Source organism: Chanodichthys erythropterus, chromosome 19, assembly GCF_024489055.1.
Source record: "Chanodichthys erythropterus isolate Z2021 chromosome 19, ASM2448905v1, whole genome shotgun sequence".
Lineage (NCBI taxonomy): Eukaryota > Metazoa > Chordata > Actinopteri > Cypriniformes > Xenocyprididae > Chanodichthys > Chanodichthys erythropterus.
Window position 1 is genome coordinate 20,614,245 of NC_090239.1, and position 21,124 is coordinate 20,635,368.

Below are 21,124 nucleotides of genomic sequence, written 5' to 3' on the forward strand. Positions count from 1 at the left end.
ATTTCATTAAAATGTATTGCTTAGTATTAGTATAATTCTTAACATTATTCTTATTATTGTATTACTACATCTAGTAAGGAACCTGCAAGTGTAATTTCATTGGACGGGTACAATGAGAGTTGTATGCATACAATGACAATAAAGAAATTCAGTGAAGTAAGCTCTTTTTGAATTATCAACAAAATTAGTTTTAATAAGTCAAGTCAAGTCAAGTCAAATTTATTTATATAGCGCTTTTACAATTGGTAATTGTTTCAAAGCAGCTTTACATATTAGAAGCACAGAAAAAAAGGGAAGTGGTTAAAACTGTACAAACAAACTGTAATAGACATTTCATCTTCTTTAAAGCCTGGTTCACTGCTTAAAATGCACATTAGTCCACATAATTAACAATATTTAGGCTAATGAAACTTAACATTCAATTCTTACTAAAGATTAAAGAATCAAAGTTAGAAAAATACATTAAGAATAAATGTAAAAAACCATAATTAATCAGTATCACAAGTATCCCAGCATTCTAGGACATTTATTCTAAATGATGTCTCTGCAAAATTGGAAACATCAGAAGGACTCTAGTCACCCTGCACAACCACTTTTTTTCCTTTCTGGCTCTGGAAAGCGCTTTAGGTCCATAAGCACATGTACGTCAAGATTCAAAGACAGCTTCTACCATCATACTGTTCTTTCAGCACATATAAATCTATGACTCCTTTACAATACACACTCATCAAACTTAACCAGTCATATCTCATATCACTTATAATCAACACTCTCTGCACCTCAGTACTGTTCTACCTCAAGAATCCCTCCAATTATGTTACTGCTCCAATTTGTACTGCTGTTATTTAATTACAGTTAACTTATTTTATGCTTAACTTATACATTCATATACACACTTTATACCTATGTACATTGCATTCTGTCGTTATGTGGTTTTGTAAGTCAATTGTCCGATTTATGTTTGCATTGTTTGTTAAATTTAGCACGGTGTATGTTGTCTTTATCTGCAAGAATTTCCCAAGAATTAAATTTTACGCCATACCCTGTACATGTGACAATAAAAAAACTTTGGCATCAAAGGGTTAAACTACATTAAAGGGATGCACAACACTGCCATCTAGCGTAGCACAATATCTTTTCTTTTTAATTAAATATTTGAAAGCATATAACTTAGTTCTTAAAAGTTGTATTGTACTAATTTTGAAATAAAACAACTATTATATGCTTTCTTGATATTATCAGTGATTTTTTTTTTCTTTACCTGAAGCGTCTGTGTTTTGACCCGGAAGGTTTTGTATCTCGTAATTGATGCTGGCTTCACAGATAGTGTGCGTCATAGTTGGCAGGGCGCGTGGCTATTTTAGGCATTGAATGAATGTACAGGTGACCAAGCTACAGGTATTTTCGGTGGAACAGGTATAGCAAATCCAGAAATGAAAATAACTTATTTCCTTACGAACTTTCTCATCACTTCCTTGAGCGTTATGGTTGGTTTGTCATTCTCTAAACTCGCCAGACCAACGATACCGGCTATAGCGCATTACTTTGGGACAAAAGGCAGGTACGAGGAAGTGAACCCACATCTTTTAGATGACATTTTGTTTGTGAACAGATCGCTGCTGGCTCCCCCCTCTCCAGATTGCCGTGCCATTCATGTGGTGTCGGTGATACGTCACGGGACGCGCTATCCAACCACCAAAAATGTGAAAAGGATCGCGCAACTGTTTGATCTGGTCATGTCCGACGCGTCAGATTCAGCCTCGAGGTTCAATGACATTAAAACATGGAAGATGTGGTACACGGAAGACATGGACGGGAGACTGGTGGAGAAAGGGCGAGATGACCACAGGCATTTGGCTATGAGACTGGCAGGGTCATTTCCCACCTTGATTTCAGAGGATCACCTCCGTGCCAACCGCATTGAGTTCATCACCAGCTCCAAGCACCGCTGTGTTGATAGTGTTAAAGCTTTCCAAGAGGGTCTTCACAGACTCTGGGATGTTCAGGGTAGGCTCAGTGCCCCTTCTTTTACCAGTTTTGTTGGCTTCTTAAACATTTTACATGAGTAGTTTCTCCAGAAATGAATTCTCATATCATTTACTCACCCTCATATCATTCTAAACCTATGACTTTCATTCTTCTGTGGACACACAGAAGACGTTGACTTCAATTGTATAGACTGAAACATTTCTCAATAAGTTATATCTTCTTGATGCAAAAAACTTGAGGAAATGAGATCCAGGTTATTGATGATGACGTTGTTGAAGAAACATTATTTATTCATTGCAATTAAATTTAGCCTCACACGCAAACTTTAATCGATAATGAAAATATTTAATAAAACCAAAAGGTAAAATGACAATCAGAAAGAAGTAATTAATAGTTAATAATAAAATTTAGAGTATCATAAAATCCAGAGTATTATCTAGATGAAGAGCAGAATTTACAGAACTGCACACGTTGATGGCACATGAAAAAAAATATTCCATATAATTTTTTGGTTAATTTTATCGATTAAAAAACAAACAAAAAATTCCCCCCACCCTTCCCCAACCCCAAAATATTTTTTGCGACAATGGTACAGTCATAGAGAAAATTATCATCAAAATCAAATTCAAGAAATCATTAAATAAAAATGGAAAAACACTTGAAAGACATTGATATATTGAATTTGATACATGCATAGGTCTGTATCATGTAGTGTGCTATGCCATATAATGTACATCATGTGATAAGATTTCACTCCGTACGAAACTTCAAAAAGCATTTCTTCTCTTGTGACATAGTGGTGTATGTTACAATTTTTGCACATCACTTTGGGTGTTCCTGCACACCCAGGAACCTTGCATCTTCCCTTCTTATAATACATTGTGGCCAATGAGAGGTACTGTCTAAAACCCCCTCGAAAAGTACCCCTTATCGCACAACGTTGCCCTGAGGCAACGAAAAGAAAAACTGAATTTCTGAACATGCAAAATAATAAAAAACTTCATAAAACCTGACAAAAGGCTTCTCTACACCTTCATACATGCACACATATTTTTTATGTACAATTCATGTAGTTTTAAATAAGATAACTAAAGCAATAATATAGCCTTCTCACACCATGTGCTCCTGTGACCATGTCTCAGAACAGGACGTCCCACCTCTTAATGGTGCTTGATATTGACTCCAACACCTTACTGAACTGTTCTTTGGTACTTTCTCGACCTTTCTAATTGGTTGTAATCATTTAAAGAAAAATTTACTAAACATAGGGCTTAAGAAAACTTTCCGTTGCCTGAGGGCAATGCTGTGCTGTAGAGGGTTAAGAACAATAATTAAGGTATTTGCAGATAGGAGAGAAGAAGCAGAAGAGCAAGGGAGAGCAAAGGAAAGAGCAAGGGAGAAAAGCCCCCCTAACAATGACTCAGTCCATTTTATACCATAAGAATAGGGAAATTTACATCCCACTCAAACTCATGTTTTGTTCTAATCAGAAAAGGTTGAATGGATGTACCCATTATGTCATAGACTGGTCAAATGTCAAAAATAGATACAGGAGTTGTTGTGACCCCCTTAGGGAATTTTGCAAATCTTACATTCTTACATGTCAGCAGAAATAATAACAGACATATTAAGTTCAAATGAACAACTAATTCAGAAAGCAAAAAAACATTGTCCAATATCTAACCACAAACGTGTCAACGTGACCTGTCACATTGGAACACTTGAAGAACAAATGAATATAACAAGCATACATACTCTTAAAGATAAAATAAGAATAACCATAAGGGTACAATAACAAGTAAATACTTGAAAATATGATGAGAATTAATATATAAAGTAGGAGTACATAAATATATGAAATCAAAAGCAAAATTGATAAATCATAAGCCATAAATGATGAACATAAATATGAATAAAATGCATGAACAAGAATATTGACCATTTTGGATCCACCACTTCTTTTATGTTCCAGAAGCAAAAAAGTCATACATGTTTGTAAAGACATGATGGTGAGTAAATGACAACAGAAGAACTACTTATCTTACATAGCTACATAGACTGTGTCATTATTCTTAAAAATGTATATTTAAAGGGTAAGTTCACCCAAAAAATGAAAATTATATCATTAATTACTCACCCTCATGTCGTTCCACACCCGTAAGACCTTTGTTGATCTTCGGAACACAAATTAAGATATTTTTGATCAAATCCGATGGCCTCCATAGACAGCAATTAACACTCCCTTTTTCATTGCCCAGACAGATACTAAAAACGTATTTAAAACAGTTCATGTGACTACAGTGTTTCAACCTTAATATTATAAAGCGACGAGTATACTTTTTGTGCCAAAAATAATAAAATAGACTCTTTATTCCACAATATCCAGTGAATGGCGATTTCAAAACACTGCTTCATGAAGCTTTAATTCTTCACGAATAATAGGTTTTGAATCAGTAATTCGAAATATGTATCAAACTGCCACAGTCACGTGTACTATTGAAGTTTCAAAACTCTTATGACGTAATGAAACCTTGTTTACTGAAGTCATGTGATTTTTGGCGCTCTGAACCACTGATTGATTCATAAAGATTCGAAGCTTCATGAAGCAGTGTTTTGAAATCGCCCTTCACTGGATATTGTGAAATAAAGTCGCTATTTGGTTATTTTTAGCATACAAAAAGTATTCTCGTCGCTTTATAATATTAAGGTTGAAACACTGTAGTAACATGAACTTTTTTAAATATGTTTTTAGTTGCTTTCTCGGCATTGAAAAAGAGAGTGTTATTGCTGTCTATGGAGGCCTTACTGAGCCATCGGATTTGATCAAAAATACCTTAATTTGTGTTCCAAAGATCAACAAAGGTCTTACGGATGTGGGACAACATGAGGGTGAGTAATAAATGACATAATTTTCATTTTTGGGTGAACTAACCCTTTAATTCATCATGTAGGCTACTTAACATTTTAAGTTAACGCCTAAAAATACATTTAGTAAAACACCCTCAATTGTTTCACTAGCATCCCAATTTGACAACCCATGATTTATCACACATGCAATACTAAGCTGAAGCTCAGATTATTGCAAACATTTGCAGTGGGGACATTTTAAATGTACATAGCGTTTAATTGTATTAGGCCAAACAGCTGGCATTTAAAGACACTGAAACACAATGAGAGATTTGTTTGTCCTCAGCACATCTGCCATGAAGTGTCTGTTGTTATCTGTGCAGAGCAGACTATGTAAACAACTCTTCACCAGGTGTGGTTTATCTATAATCCAGCAAGATTTATAGTTGAAGTAATGGCCCTTGGTTATTCAAATGTTATTCAACTAACCATATTTCTTCTTGTTTTATAGATATGGATTACAAACACTATGTGGATGATTCACTCATGAGATTCTTTGATCATTGTGAGAGATTTGTTGAAAGTGTTGAGAACAATAAAACCGCTTTGAAGGAGGTAGAACGCTTTAAATCTTCAGCAGAAATGGATGCATTACGGAGGAAATTATCCAGTCGTCTTGAGATTCCATACAATCAAATCACCCCAGGTAATTTTGCTTTTTATATTACAGTGTATAATTTTCAAGTTGGTAAATGTTAATCTATCTACTGAAATAGTCAATAAAAAAGATGTTTCCTGATCTTGTTTTACATTTTGTTCCAAGAAATGGCAGAGGCAGTTTTCTTTTTGTGCTCTTATGAGTTTGCCATCAAGTCAGAGAACTCTCCATGGTGCGTTCTGCTGGATGAGTCTGACGCTCAAGTACGTATATGCTGGTTGGGAATTCAAAACATCAATTTTCAGTGGATTTAATAAATGTTATTAAGATTCAAAGTGTAATTCCATGTCAGCTCCATTACATATAACAACTTTGTTTTAATGTAGCATTTATTACGTCTTTGCTACTGCAGTGATGACACAGCTATATCCTTTACAGTTTAGGGAATACACTGGAATTAAAGGATTAGTTCACTTTTCAAATAAAATTTCCCTGACTCACCCCCATGTCATTCAAGATGTTCATGTCTTTCTTTCTTCAGTCAAAAAGGTTTTTTATTAAAACATTCCAGGATTATTTTCCTTATAGTGGACTTCAATGGGCACCAAACAGTTGAAGGTCAAAATTATAGTTTCAGTGCAGCTTCAAAGGACTTTAAACGATAGCAGACGAGGAATAAGGGTCTTATCTAGCGAAACAATCAGTCATTCTACCTATTCTACTTACAGGAAAAAATGGAACTGGTGCTGTGTCCGTTCCGTAAGTAGAATAGGGAAGGCATAGGACCTACAGCGTAAGCTTTTTGAAGAATACGAAAGTGCGGTTTTGGCGGAAGCACTTGGAAGGCGATCATTTGTTTATATAAAGCATATACATTTACATTTTTTCGAAAATGATCGTTTTCCTCGTCTGGTATCGTTTAAAGCCCTTTGAAGCTGCACTGAAACTGTAATTTTGACCTTCAACCGTTTGGAGGCCATTGAAGTCCACTACATGGAGAATAATCCTGGAATGTTTTCATCAAAAACCTTCATTTCTTTTTGACTGAAGATAGAAAGACATGAACATCTTGGATGATAATGGGGTGAGTAAATTATCAGGAAAATTTTATGTGAAAGTGAACTAATCCTTTAAGATTATTTTTAATTTTAGATTTACACTCATATGGCCAATTCACACCGGACCGACAAACGCAGACCAACGGCAACAGGCGCTTTGTCGGATCAGTGTGTTGGCGTTGGGCGGCGCTTGTTTTCACTGATTGAACATATTCAATCTGTATTTGTGGGATCGTGGGATGAGTAATCTGTTATCTGGTGATTGTCCCCCTTGGCCTATAAAATGTGCATGATAGGTTTCTCCTGCTTTTCATAATTGGATTTACCTTGGCAACTAAATGCATGTTCTCTTTTTCAGTAACATGTTTTTGGCCTCTTGTTAGATCCTGGAGTATAAAAATGACTTGAAGCAGTACTGGAAGAGGGGATACGGACATGACATCAACCGTAAATCCAGCTGCCCTCTCTTTCATGATATTTTCAAGCGTCTTGATAAGGTTTCTAATGACTACAGGTAAAGAGATTGAGATGTGGACTGGTTCTTAGTCAGTTATGGTGTATTTGTCCTCTTAGAACAATCCATAGAACATATTAAAGATGTTTATGTGTTCACTTGTGGTTTTAAAATGTTTCCTGTCATTTGACAGATCTGGGGAGGTAAAAAAGACTGCCACCATCCAGGTTGGTCATGCTGAGACCCTGCTACCTCTGCTCTCTTTGATGGGCTTCTTCAAGGATGAAAAACCTCTAACTGCAGACAATTTTTCATCGCAACACAACCGCACATTCCGCTCTAGTCAGATTGTACCTTATGCTGCAAACTTAGTCTTTGTCCTGTATGAATGTAGTGATGGACTTAGAGTACAGTTGTTTCTCAACGAGAAGCCCATGACTTTTCCCAGCATTAATCATTCGGCTCCACTGTATGAAACGGTCAGAAAGCATTACTTAAAGCTCCTTCATGGCTGTGATTTTAATAAGGAATGTGATGTGCCTCAACCAAAACTCAGGAACACTGAACTGTGAGTCAGGTTATTAAATGGTGGATTACAGGGATCAATTATTGTGCTTGCAATCACTGTATCTTCACTTTTGATTCTGTTCATATTTTCATACTGTGGTTTGAGGTCCAGAATATTGTGTTATTTATTTTACAGGCTACCAAATTGCCAAGGGGTGGACATTTGTGCTTTAAGAATGATTTCTGTGTGTGTTTTGTTTTGTTTATTTGCCAAAGTACTAAAGTAATATGGGTGTACATTGCCAAATAATTTTTTAATAAATGCAATTTAACAGAAAACTTGAAGTTTCTATATTTTATTTTATATATTTTATTCATATATGAACTGTGAATTTTATAGTATATGACCTTTTAAACAACCAAGTGTTTTTTATAAAAGTCAGAGTCCACATTGAAATTCTGGGCCCAGTTGTAAAAAAAAGAAAGAAAGAAAAAATCTAATTGGATTTTGGATATTGGATTGTATCAAATCTGGATTGGGTTGTTCCAAAGAAGAAAAAATTTTTTCTGAAATCAGATTAGGTCACATAATCTTTGGTCTAACCTTCAAACCTGCTTTTTAGTGAGATCAGGATTATCCTGATTCCAGAAGGGTGGAGTTAGGAACAAAATTAAATAACACTTTTTATTTAAATATTTATGTTTTGCATATACTTTTGTTTAATCATTACAATGATTTTATCTGACCAGCACAAATACATCAAGGCCTGGTTTCACAGACACTAGGATGTCACTAGGTTTAGGCCTTAGTTCAATTAGGCTGTTTATATCTTTTAAAAAGACAAAGCAATGACACTGACATATTTTAAGACATGTCAGTTGAAGTTTATTTCAGTTAAAAATGCTCAGAAAAATGCTTTTTTATTTATCTTTCTTTTCTTCGATTTCTACTCTTTTTTTTTTCCATCTATTTGTGTATTTAAAAAATATTTATACACTACCGTTCAAAAGTTTGGGATCAGTAAGATTTTTTAATGTTTTAAAAGAAGTATCTTCTGCTCACCAAGCCTGCATTTATTTGATTAAAAATACAAACAAAAACCGTAATATTGTGAAATATTATTCCAATTTAAAACAGCTATTTTCTATGTCAATATACAGTAAAGTGTAATTTATTCCTGTGATCAAAGCTGAATTTCCAGCATCATTGCTCCAGTCTTCAGTGTCACATGATCCTTCAGAAATCAATCTAATATGATGATTTTATGCTCAAGAAACATTCATTATTATTATAAAATATATTATTATTATAAAATATCAAATAAATGCAGGCTTGGTGAGCAGATACTTCTTTTAAAACATTAAAAAATCTTACTGACCCCAAACTTTTGAACGGTAGTGTATATATTCCTTGCTACGAGCACTTTAATGATTAAACTGTGACTTGACACAGCACTTACATACTGTTGTACTCATGTTGATTTCATTGCTTCTACTATTCTCATTTGTAAGTCGCTTTGGAGAAAAGCGTCTGCTAAATGTAAATGTCAAACATGCATTCTAGTCTAGGACTAGCTTAGGCCTTGTCTGTGAAACTATGGGGCAAGTGTTGTTATACCAAACTGCTTCACAACATCCCATAACAACTTGAAAGTGTGATATTTCCTCTTATCTTTTTTTGTCAAGACAAACATTCCATGAAACCCCATAATCGTAAGATTAAACAATAGCAATCATTGCAAGAACAAGGAAAATAAGTAATATAAAAATACAATAAAATGACATAAATTAATGATAAATGGAATAAATAATTAAATGATAAATGGTCAATGATTATAAATGGTAAATGAAATAAATACTAAAAAAAATAAATTACATACATTATTAATGATTATAACATGAAATGAAACAATTAAGAAAATGAAGAAAATTGTGTTTTATTTTCTTAATTTTGTATGGTTGCTCTCTTGAAGATATATACACAAAGGTTGGTTGCTACTGAAACAAATCCTTAGATTCTTCAACTATTTCCAGGTACATCTCAATAAATTAGAATGTCATGGTAGAGTTAATTTATTTCAGTAATTCAACTCAAATTGTGGAACTTGTGTAAACTTGTGTAAATTCAATGCACACAGACTAAAAGGAAAAGGATATTTTAAACAGAAATATCAAGCTTCTGAAAAGTATGTTCATTTCTATGCACTCAATACTTGGTTGGGTCTCCTTTTGCATGAATTACTGCATCAATGCGGCGTGGCATGGAGGCGATCAGTCTGTGGCACAGCTCAGGTGTAATGGAATCCCAGGTTGCTTTGATAGCAGCCTTCATGTCATCTGCATTGTTGGGTCTGGTGTCTCTCATCTTCCTCTTGACAATACCCCATAGATTCTGTATGGGGTTCAGGTCAGGTGAGTTTGCTGGCCAATCAAGCATAGTAACACCATGGTCATTGAACCAGCTTTTTGTACCTTTGACAGTGTGGGCAGGTGCCAAATCCTGCTGGAAAATGAAATCAGTATTTCCATAAAGCTTGTCAGCAGAAGGAAGCATGAAGTGCTCTAAAAATTTCCTGGTAGATGGCTGCATTGACTGTGGACTTCAGAAAACACAGAGGACCAACACCAGCAGGTGACGTGGCAGCCCAAATCATCACTAACTGTGGAAACTTCACACTGGACTTTGTGGGATTACAAATTTAAGAATCTGTTGAAGATCTGATGATACGTCCTGACATAACCTCATATGAAATACTAAGGTGAAGTACATTGTATTTAGCATTTTAAGGTAAAGATGACAACATCAGATGAATGATTCTGTTTAGCAAAGTTTTCAGCAAGAGTTTTTCTGCCAGTTCCTGTTCAGTCAGATTACTGAGATTCTCACCTTTTGTCGTTAATGGCTCTTGGAGCCCCTGTCCCTTTCTTTGAATAGTTATGCTGATTGGATTAGGACTTGCAACACTCTAGAGTCTGGGGTAAATTCTGAATACTTCATTTGCATGCTTTTTTTAAGGTCGTCTCCCAGGTGCTTTGTCTCTATCCCTAAGCACTGCCCCCTAAAATGTATATAAACTTCAATGTACACTGCCTTAGTTAGACTTGATGACTGCAGGTACAGATAGCATGTGTTCTCAATAAAGAATCTGCTGAAGATACATCCAAGTCTCCTGGTCTTCGCTTCTGAGATTTCCAACAACTTCAAGCAACATGGTTTCTGTGCCTCTTCACACTTGACCTTGATTTCCAAATTATATGCAACATTTACTTTCATCTGAAAAAAGGACTTTGGACCACTGAGCAACAGTCCAGTTCTTTTTCCCCTTAGCCCAGGTAAGACGCTTCTGACGTTGTCTTTGGTTCAGAAGTGACTTGGTATGTGGAATGTGACAGTTGTAGCCCATTTCCTGAAGACATCTGTGTGTGGTGGCTCTTGATGCACTGACTCCAGCTTCAGTCCACTCCTTTTGAAGCTCTCCTAAATTCTTAAATCTTCTCAAGCCTGTGGTCATTCCTTTCACTTGTACACCTTTTCCTACCACTGTAGCTTACCCTCATTGTAGAGGGTCTTGATGATCATCTTCTGGACAACTTTCAAGTCAGCAGACTTCCCCATGACTGCTGTTGGGATTACTGACCTAAACCCAGTATTTATACCCTGAGAATGGTAATTTCATAGAACTTGAAATTAAATATTCTAATTATTTGAGATACTGATTTTTTGATTTTGATGAGCTGTAATCATAAAAATGAAAACAAAAGTCTGGAAATATTTTACTTTATGTCTAATAAATCTATAATATATTTAAGTTTAATTTTTTAAATTAAATTACAGAAAAAAACTTTTTCATGATATTCTAATTTATTGAGATGCACCTGTATATAGCCTTTCAATACATTAAAGTGAAATAAATTATTTTGTCCTCATAAAGTAATCCCCCAAATAGCTGTCACTGTCAAACAAAAATAATATATTTTAATTTTTAACTGTCAATAATCACTGTATCTTAATTATGATGACACAATAATCAAAGATAAACCATCCCTTATAGCATGTATATTTGTTTTCTTTTATTTGTTGTGGGTCAGACTGTTTAAAAGAAATAGAAAATGGAACGACATGTTTGAACTCTTTTATTGTGCTGTTTTCTGTCTCTTTAAACCAAAACACATAAAGTGACCCAAGCACTGGCTATTCTTCCAGTAGTTCTTCATAGTTAGTTGTAGCTATGTAGTCCCAAATAGAGCTCTGGTAATCCAGATTTGGTGATCTGGAATAGTTTGAATCTGAATCATCCAATTCAATCTTGCATTTGAAAAAAACAGCACAAAAGTAGATTGATTATCTGATCCTGGGATTTCCAAATCTGGATCAGTCTGATCCAGGTTAAACTTTTTGAACAACTGGGCCCTAGGATTCAAAACAAAGAGCAAAAATTTAAATAGATAGATAGATAGATAGATAGATAGATAGATAGATAGATAGATAGATAGATAGATAGATAGATAGATAGATAGATAATATAATTTGTAATTAATAACTTAATTACAAATTATATTATCAAATTCCATGAGCTGGCTGAGTGCTGTGCCAAAGCATATTCATGGAAAGTTGACTGGAAGGAAAAAGTGTGGTAGGAAAAGGTGTACAAGCGAAAGGAATGACCGCAGGCTTGAGAAGATTTAAGAACTTAGGAGAGCTTCAAAAGGAGTGGACTGAAGCTGGAGTCAGTGAATAAAGAGCCACCACACACAAATGTGCAAAATAGAAGCATTTTCATTAGTGAACTCTTAGTGAATTAGTGAAATTTGTAACCACACTGTTTTTTCGGAATTTTATTTTTCTTTTCTTTTTTCTGTTTCATCATGCTGACTGTCCATGAAGTCTATAGGGGGTCGGCTGGGCTTATATGTAAAAGAAATGTCTTTTTAGTGGTTTTATGAGATCGAAGTTGTCAACCCCAGATCAGAGCAGCAATAATCATTTAATAATGCTTTTTTCCCTTCATGTTTGTGTCTTAATGTATCTTTGTTGTATTATTCCGTGAGTTGTGAGAGAGTTGTTGAGTAATAGTAACTGAGAATCAGTGGAGTCAGTGTGGAGTCGTGATGGTGACGTGAGCAGCGCACGCTGATCTGAGGGGTGGGAGGATTTCAGGAAGAGCGCTGAGTGCTACGTGTCCAGTCTATCCTGACTTTCACTAACTTCTCTTTCTTTTACTCCGTGTTAGTCGGGTCACATCTTTAGAAAGCTTCGACAAGCGTGTTCGCGTTGTGACATCATGTCTGGTTTGAAAAAACAGAGAACGGTAGGCTAGTTCAGCTTTTTCTTTCTTTTGTTTCTTTCTCGCTAAACTTTTAAAAGTTGCATCGATACGAAATATGAAATTTCAACAGACTTTACAACATATAAGTATTTTGTGTTAATAGTAATGGTTTAAGAACATGTATTTCTCATTAAAAACTTTATTTTGAAAGACTCTACATTTACACTAAGAATTGTTCGAGTTAACTGATCCGTGTTTAACTTGGGGAACTACTGGATAAATATGGAGTGACAGCCACTTAAAATAACACAAGTGTTTGCTTTCGGCTGAACGAAAATGTAAATCTGTGATGATGTGGCAGGATGTTGTGATTCAGGTTTATCTTTTGCATCACCTTGTCTAGATTTGGCATATAACTTACATGTTTAGGAGTTTTGTTTAGTATATAACTGTCTCTATTGTACATGTCAGAACTATAATTTGCATGCCACAATGCTGCATAAAGTGTTTTCTGGGTATCTGCAATATAACCACACAAATCCCATGTAAGATTAAAAAAAAAAGAAAAGAAAATTCTGTAATTTACTCACCCTTTTGTTGTTCTAAACCTGTATGAGTCTCTTTCTTCTGTTCATGGAAGAAAGAAACTCTGTCGGCAGTTGAGAGTAGCCACTGACTTCCAAAGTAAGACAAAAAAAATTCTTCAAAATAACTTCTTTTGTGTTCAGCAAATGAAAGAAACTCATACAGGTTTGGAACAACTTGAGGGTGAGTAAATGATGACAGAATTTTTTATTTTTGGGTGAGCTATCCCTTTAATGTTATTTGTAACTCAGTTCCTTATGAATCCAGATTTTGCATATCCTCAGTCAAAGGGACACTGTGTACCAATGGGAATTAACAAACCCCAGGGTTACTTGCATCAAGCTGGGATTTCCTGTGTATCCAAGGAGGCTGGGTGGAGAGGGAGAGATGGCTCTGATCCAACTGGCCACCTCTCCATGGTCCTGCGTGAATGGCCTTTTTTGTTTCTTCATTTCTCTTTCTGAAGCCGCTCCCTCCTCATTCCTGATGATGGAATTTGATACACAGAAATATAATCCACAAGACCACAATTGTGTAAATTAAACTGTTAAAAAATGTGTATTTGTTTTTTTTTTTCTTCTCTGTAACATTACAGAGAACATTACATTCTTACATATCAGTCAAATGGCTCTAGGAAGCTAGATGTTTTTCATGAACTTAAAATTAAAGGGACAGTTCATTCAGAAATGAACATTTTATCATCATTTATTTACCCTCATCTTGTTCCATACTTGTATAACTGGTATGTCTTTCTTCTGTGGAACAAACAAGAAAATATTTTGAAGAATGTTGTTAACCAAACTATTTAGGTGAACATTGACTTCCATTGTTTGAACAAAAAAACACTGATACATTTTTCAAGGTATCACTTTTGTGAATCTGACCCATTGTCCCTATAGAGTTGTATCGGTAAAGATGGAAATAATGCTTTAGGCTCAGATTTGCAAATTGTTCTCAAGCTTACTTTTCACATCATGTATATCCACTTTTCATTTTGTATATAGGACATTCAGAGAGCAACCAATGTTGTGTACCAGGCTCACCATGTGAGTAGAAGCAAGCGTGGCCAAGTGGTTGGAACCAGAGGTGGATTTCGTGGATGTACTGTTTGGCTGACAGGTGGGAAACTTTCAGGAGAGAATTAAATAGATCAAATTAAAAGGATAGTTCACTCAAACTGATGAAAATTCATCACTTACCCTCATGTTCAGACCTGTACGACTTCCTTTCTTCTGTGGAACAGAGATGTTAAGCTGAATGATAGCCTCAAATGATGCAACAAAATATCAAGTCTATTTATGTGAATTTAAAGTAGCTTACTTCTATATTTTTCCCTACAGGGCTGTCTGGTGCTGGAAAGACTACAATTGGATTTGCTCTAGAGGAATATCTAGTTTCCCATGCCATTCCTTGCTACTCGCTCGACGGTGATAATATTCGTCATGGCTTGAATAAGAACTTGGGCTTCACAGCCACAGACAGAGAAGAGAACATCCGACGTATTGCTGAGGTGGCCAAACTGTTTGCGGATGCCGGACTGGTTTGCATCACTAGTTTCATTTCTCCGTTTACAAAGGTGTGGTGATATTTAGTGACATCAGAGGATTCTAAATTATGAAATTTTTTTTTAAGAAAAAGGAAACAGGATGGATTGAGAGAACGATTTTATGTGTGTCACAACAGGATCGAAATGATGCCAGGAAGATTCATGAGAATGCAGGCCTGCCATTCTTTGAGGTGTTTGTAAATGCCCCACTGGAGTTGTGTGAGAGCAGAGATGTCAAAGGACTTTACAAAAAGGCCCGTGCTGGAGAGATTAAAGGTATTTTTAAGGTTTTTTGGGAAAATAAATCTATAAATGCATGGTGTATAGCCTATCATATTTACCTTGGATAGAAGAGAATATTTTAACTTTAATTTTTTGGACTTAAAAGGATATTTTACCCTTTAAAAATGAAAATTCTTCTGCTGAACACAAAAGAAGAAATTTTTAAGAATGTCAGTAACCAAACAGTAGGGCCCTATTGACTTCCGTTACCCATATTCTTCAATATATATATATTTTTTTTCTTCAAAATTCATACAGGTTTGAAACAACTTTAGTGTGAGTAAATGATGACAAAATTTTCTTTTTTTGGGGTGAACTATCCCTTTAATAATTCGGAGCACTCATTTGCCAGTAATGAGAGTATCTAGAAAACGTTTCATCTATATTTTTTTAATGTAGGATTTACGGGAATAGACTCTGACTACGAGAAACCTGAAGCCCCTGAGCTTGTTTTGAAGACTGGAGAGCTCACTGTCAATGACTGCATTCACCAGCTAGTGGATCTCTTGAAGGAACAGGTGGATCAGTCTTTCATTTCTGGTCATCAAATAGATAATGGGTTTTGTCAGATGTCCCTTTCTTTGTGCCAGCTGACAGACTGTCAGTATTCTGTTCAGCGACGTCAAAACGTCACTGACCAGATGTTTCGCTATCACAGGATATTGTACCCACTGGTGTGACAGAGGAAGTGAATGAGCTCTTTGTTCCTGAAAACAAGTTGGACCTGGTGCTGAGTGATGCCGATATACTCCCTACTGTAACCATCACGGAGGTAATGCAACCCTTCATGAACACACACATGCCCTACTGCTGTGGGATTCAACTGCCCTGCATGTTACACCACAGGCATTTCTTCATAGTTCAGTTAACTGAGAGCTTTTCACTGTAATGTGGTGTTTGAAAACGGAAATCTACTGCATAATTTACATTCTGCAACAGCAACTGAAAGAATTACTGGAGTAAAAAGTGAAATGTCGTAAGTCGTAGTTGATATTTTGTGGCAAACTGTCTTTCTTTTCGTGAAATAAAATGAATGTACTGTTTGTGTGTTTCTCTTTGACCTTGTAGCTGGATTTGCAGTGGGTGCAGGTTCTGGCTGAGGGCTGGGCGACTCCACTGAGGGGATTCATGAGAGAGAGAGAATTTCTGCAAGTCTTGCACTTTGGAACTTTGCTTGATGGTAAAGACGTTTTCAAACTGATATAGACATCACCCTCAATAATGTATAGTTTTTATAGTGTCTCTGCTGTATTTCACAATTGGCAGAAGGCCAATAAAAAACACACTACCATTCAAAAGTTTGGAGTCAGTATGAATTACTAAAAGAAAGAAAGAATGAAAGAAAGAAAAAAGAAAATAAATACTTCCTAGGACTCAAAATTTATCAAAAGTACAGTAAAGACATATATAATATTACAAAAGTTTTATTTTTTCAAATAGATTTCATATCGATATTCATCAAAGAATCCTGAGAAAAATATCTCACGGTTTGCATAAAAATATTAAGCAGCACAACTTTACAACATTGATAATAAGAAAAAATGTTTATTGAGCACCAAATCAGCATATTAGAATGATTTCGAAGGATCATGTGACACTGAAAATTGGAGTAATGACTGCTGAAATTTCAGATCTATAATGTATATAAAAAATAAAATAAAATGAAAAAGTTATTTTATAATTCACAATATTACTGTTTTACTGTATTTTTGTTTAAATAAATGCAGCCTCAGTGACCATGAGAGACTATTTCAAAAAATAAAAACTTTTGAATGGTAGTGTATTTAACATTAAAATGTATTTAATAATAATATAGCTATAATCAGTAATATTTAATACCTTAATTTACATTTATCTAGTTACAGTGGCATGAAAAAGTATGTGAACCCCTTGCAGAATCTGTGAAAATAGAATTATTTTAATAAAATAAGAGGGATAATAAAAAAATGCATGATATTTTTTGTTTAGTACAGTCCTGAATAAGATATTTTACATAAAAGATGTTTGCATTTAGTTCACAAGACAAAACAAATAGCTGAATTTATTAAAATAACCCCATTCATAAGTATGTGAACCATTGATTCTCAATACTGTGTGTGGTCACCTGATGATCCACGACTGTTTTTTTGTTTTGTGATGGATGTTCATGAGTCTCTTGTTTGTCCTGAGCAGTTAAACTGAGCTCTGTTCTTCAGAAAAATCCTCCAGCTCCTGCAGATTCATCAGTTTTCAAGCATTTTTGCATATTTGAACCCTTTCCAGCAGTGACTGTAGGATTTTGAGATCTGTGTTTTCATACTGAGGACAACTGAGGGACTCAAACACAACTATTAAAAAAGGTTCAAACATTCACTGACGCTCCAGAAGGAAACACGATGCATTAAGAGTCGGGGTGTGAAAACTTTTGAACAGGATGAGGATGTCACAATTTTTCTTATTATATTTACATATCATTGTTTTTCATTTAGTACTGCCCTTTGGAAGCAACAGAAGATAGTTGCATGTTTCCCGGCAGAAAAATTAAGTACAATTTACCTTGATATTTGAATTCAAAAGTTTTCACCCCCCGGCTCTTAATGCATCGTGTTTCCTTCTGGAGCATCAGTGAATGTTTGAACCTTTTTTAATAGTTGTGTTTGAGTCCCTCAGTTGTCCTCAGTGTGAAAAGACGAATCTCAAAATCCTACAGTCACTGCTGGAAAGGGTTCAAATATGCAAAAATGCTTGAAAACTGATGAATCTGCAGGACCAGGAGGATTTTCTGAAGAACAGAGCTCAGTTTTACTGCTCAGAACAAACAAGAGACTCATGAACAACCATCACAAAACAAAAAAACAGTCGTGGATCATCAGGTGACCACACACAGTATTGAGAATCAATGGTTCACATACTTATGAATGGGGTTATTTTAATAAATTCAGCTATTGTTTTGTCTTGTGAACTAAATGCACACATCTTTTATGTAAAATATCTTACTCAGGACAGTACTAAACAAAAAATAACATGCATTTTTTATTATCCCTCTTTTTTTATTAAAATAATTCTCATTTTTACAGATTCTGAAAGGGGTTCACATACTTTTTCATGCCACTGTACATCCAACATAACATAAAATTATTATTATAAATCATAATAAAAATAGTAATAATAATCTTTTGTGTTTAGGTGGGATCATCAACATGTCTGTTCCTATTGTGCTGCCCGTATCCAAGGAGGACAAGGAGAGGCTGGATGGTTTTACTGCTTTTGCCCTGGAGTTCAAAGGTCAAAAAGTGGCAATCATGCGCAACCCTGAGTTTTATGAGCATCGTAAAGAAGAGAGATGTGCAAGGCAGTGGGGGACAACATGCCCGCAACATCCGTACATTAAGGTGAGAAGGCACATCTCTGTGTCATTGCATTTATAATGATTGTATGTTATAGCCTATACTTCTTAATATAATCATACAATTAAATTACACCTTTTTGCCTTGTACAGATGGTAATGGAGAGTGGTGATTGGCTGGCCGGTGGAGACCTGGAGGTGTTTGAGAGACTTAGGTGGAATGATGGTCTTGACCAGTACCGTTTCACTCCGCGGGAACTAAAACAGAAATTTAAAGAAATGAGAGCAGGTAAAAGCGAAGTACTACAAAATGCTACTACAAAAAAAAAAATGCTCTTATTACGATGAAACACACTATAATTGCTAAACTTTTTTTTTTTTCTGTTGTTTATGTTGCATATTTCAAATCCATGTTATTATTTTTTTTTAAGAAAAAAAAATTCTTTCCATAAGTATTTTTTCTAGTGCAACAAAACTCACTGCAATTGTGCCTTTTCCCGGCAGATGCCATTTTTGCATTCCAGTTGCGTAATCCTGTGCACAACGGCCATGCGCTCCTGATGCAGGACACTAAACGTCGCCTGCTAGAGCGAGGCTACAAGAAGCCTGTGCTGCTTCTGCACCCTCTGGGTGGCTGGACAAAAGAGGATGACGTACCGCTGGACTGGCGCATGAAACAGCATGCTGCTGTGCTAGAGGAAGGAGTGCTGGATCCAGAAAACACCATTGTGGCCATTTTCCCCTCACCCATGATGTATGCTGGGCCTACAGAGGTCAGACTCTTGCTGAACATTTTACTTTGAAACAAATAAGAGGCAGCTAAATAAGGCCGTTTTATTACAAATAATTGAATTTGTGAGTCAAAACAATTCTGAACAGAGCAAAAATTCTAAACGTCCTTATAGGTACAGTGGCATTGTCGGGCCAGGATGATCGCGGGGGCCAATTTTTACATTGTAGGACGAGATCCAGCAGGTATGCCCCACCCGGAGACAAAGAAGGACCTGTATGAGCCCACACATGGTGGAAAAGTGCTGACCATGGCACCAGGTCTCACCTCTCTAGAGATTATTCCCTTCAGAGTTGCTGCATACAACAGAGTTAAGAAGGCCATGGACTTCTATGACGAGGAAAGGTGCGTACATATTTCATTTCGGCTCTCTAAACTGCACTGAAATGTGTGTTATTATATATTAAGGCTGTGAATTGTTTAAATTTGCACTATGTACACATTGAACTCCAAGTTTATGTAGAATCACGATGAAGTATATTTTACATAATGTTTAATGCACATCCTTTTAACTTTGAATATATATAATTTGAAAGCCATCATTTTTAATATATATTTTTTTCATTTTATCAACAATAATTACAGACTATGTTCAATCTTTTAACAACTTTAATTTAAACCCAGAACAATCGGTTAGTTTATTTTAAGGTGTCCTTGTCACAGTGTAATTATGCACTTAAGTACTGACTGAGTAATATTAATTAACAACATGTACTTCCTATAGGGTAAGGTTTTGGTTTAGGGTTAGTTACATGTAATTATGCATAATATACAAGTATTACTATGGTAAGTACATGTAACAAAGAATAAAGTGTCACCCAATAGTCACATAAGCCCATTATTATGAATGTCACATTTAGATTTATTTATTTAGAGTGAAATAACATCTAATAATATTAATAATAATATTCCATTGTCAGAGTTCTCAATTTCATTAATTTTGAACTTTATTTGTACATTATTTTTAATCAGATTAAGTATTAAAATCACTACGCTATCGATATTTATAGACATTTGTATATACAGTATATTTGTATTTACTGCAGCTCAAGCCAACTGCATTTCTGCTTTTCAGACATGGTGAATTTGAGTTCATCTCGGGGACTAAAATGAGGAGCCTTGCCCGCAGCGGAGAGAACCCCCCCGATGGTTTCATGGCACCCAAAGCGTGGAAAGTCCTAGCTGAATACTATAGTTCTCTGCAGAAGGACCAGTGAACACAAGACACTGGATGGACGGTATGCAGATATACAGTAAAGTTTTAAGAAAGATGCATTATTAACTACAATCCTGCATTGTAGTAAGTAGTTTTTTTACAAATAAATCTTTAATCTAGACTCATGTTCCATATTTTTAGATAAATGCTATCTATATTTATTCCCTGCAAATGACTTTAAAATACCATACATTTCATTTCCACCCAGCATAAAAGCATAGATGGATCAAATCTTACAGCTACTGCTGTTTCAGATATGTTATATTGTTGTAGTCTGATCAAAGTATGTCTGACAGCAATGGGACCAATATCTTGCCTACCTCAACTGGAGTTTTATTCGGATAAGTGCTTGTCTTGGAAGTTTTTCCACCAGTGGAGAATGCTTGTTCTCATTTTATACACAGATGATTCTATAACATTCATTATATGAATTTAAAAACATCAGTGCTGGCAGCAGAGTATAACCACAGTATTGTCTTGCACTTCCATGTCATTGTACTTCCATGTGCCTTAATGTAAATGTGGCATTACTGTTACATTCCCAAATGAACGAGTTACTGTAAAGAGTGATGTATGAATGTGAAAGATTTGTGCTGAATG

General features: G+C 35.4%; 2 protein-coding genes and 1 long non-coding RNA gene across 4 annotated transcripts; 2 read left to right on the forward strand and 1 right to left on the reverse strand.

Moving 5' to 3' along the window:
* Positions 1-1,300: 1,300 nt before the first annotated feature.
* On the forward strand, positions 1,301-7,792 carry minpp1b (multiple inositol-polyphosphate phosphatase 1b). Its single transcript, XM_067369239.1, has 5 exons — positions 1,301-2,007; positions 5,348-5,542; positions 5,660-5,757; positions 6,936-7,066; positions 7,200-7,792. Exons 1-5 carry the CDS (start codon positions 1,434-1,436, stop codon positions 7,576-7,578), a joined length of 1,377 nt encoding a protein of 458 aa, XP_067225340.1. The 5' UTR covers positions 1,301-1,433; the 3' UTR covers positions 7,579-7,792.
* Positions 7,793-9,485: 1,693 nt separating this feature from the next.
* On the reverse strand, positions 9,486-14,823 carry LOC137007431 (uncharacterized). 2 transcript variants are annotated; one of them, XR_010892620.1, is made up of 6 exons: positions 14,686-14,823; positions 14,565-14,597; positions 14,409-14,492; positions 14,079-14,120; positions 13,702-13,848; positions 9,486-11,924 (listed from the first exon to the last, which is right to left on the reverse strand). It is a non-coding gene; the product is annotated as an uncharacterized lncRNA (long non-coding RNA). The 2 variants fall into 2 exon arrangements; XR_010892619.1 differs by having other exon boundaries at positions 13,687-13,848.
* Positions 12,003-20,525, forward strand: papss2b (3'-phosphoadenosine 5'-phosphosulfate synthase 2b). The gene is made up of 12 exons (XM_067368872.1): positions 12,003-12,822; positions 14,370-14,484; positions 14,706-14,941; positions 15,049-15,187; positions 15,593-15,711; positions 15,852-15,965; positions 16,262-16,373; positions 18,359-18,564; positions 18,672-18,807; positions 19,023-19,291; positions 19,424-19,653; positions 20,384-20,525. Exons 1-12 carry the CDS (start codon positions 12,796-12,798, stop codon positions 20,523-20,525), a joined length of 1,845 nt encoding a protein of 614 aa, XP_067224973.1. The 5' UTR covers positions 12,003-12,795.
* The last annotated feature ends 599 nt before the right edge of the window (positions 20,526-21,124 follow it).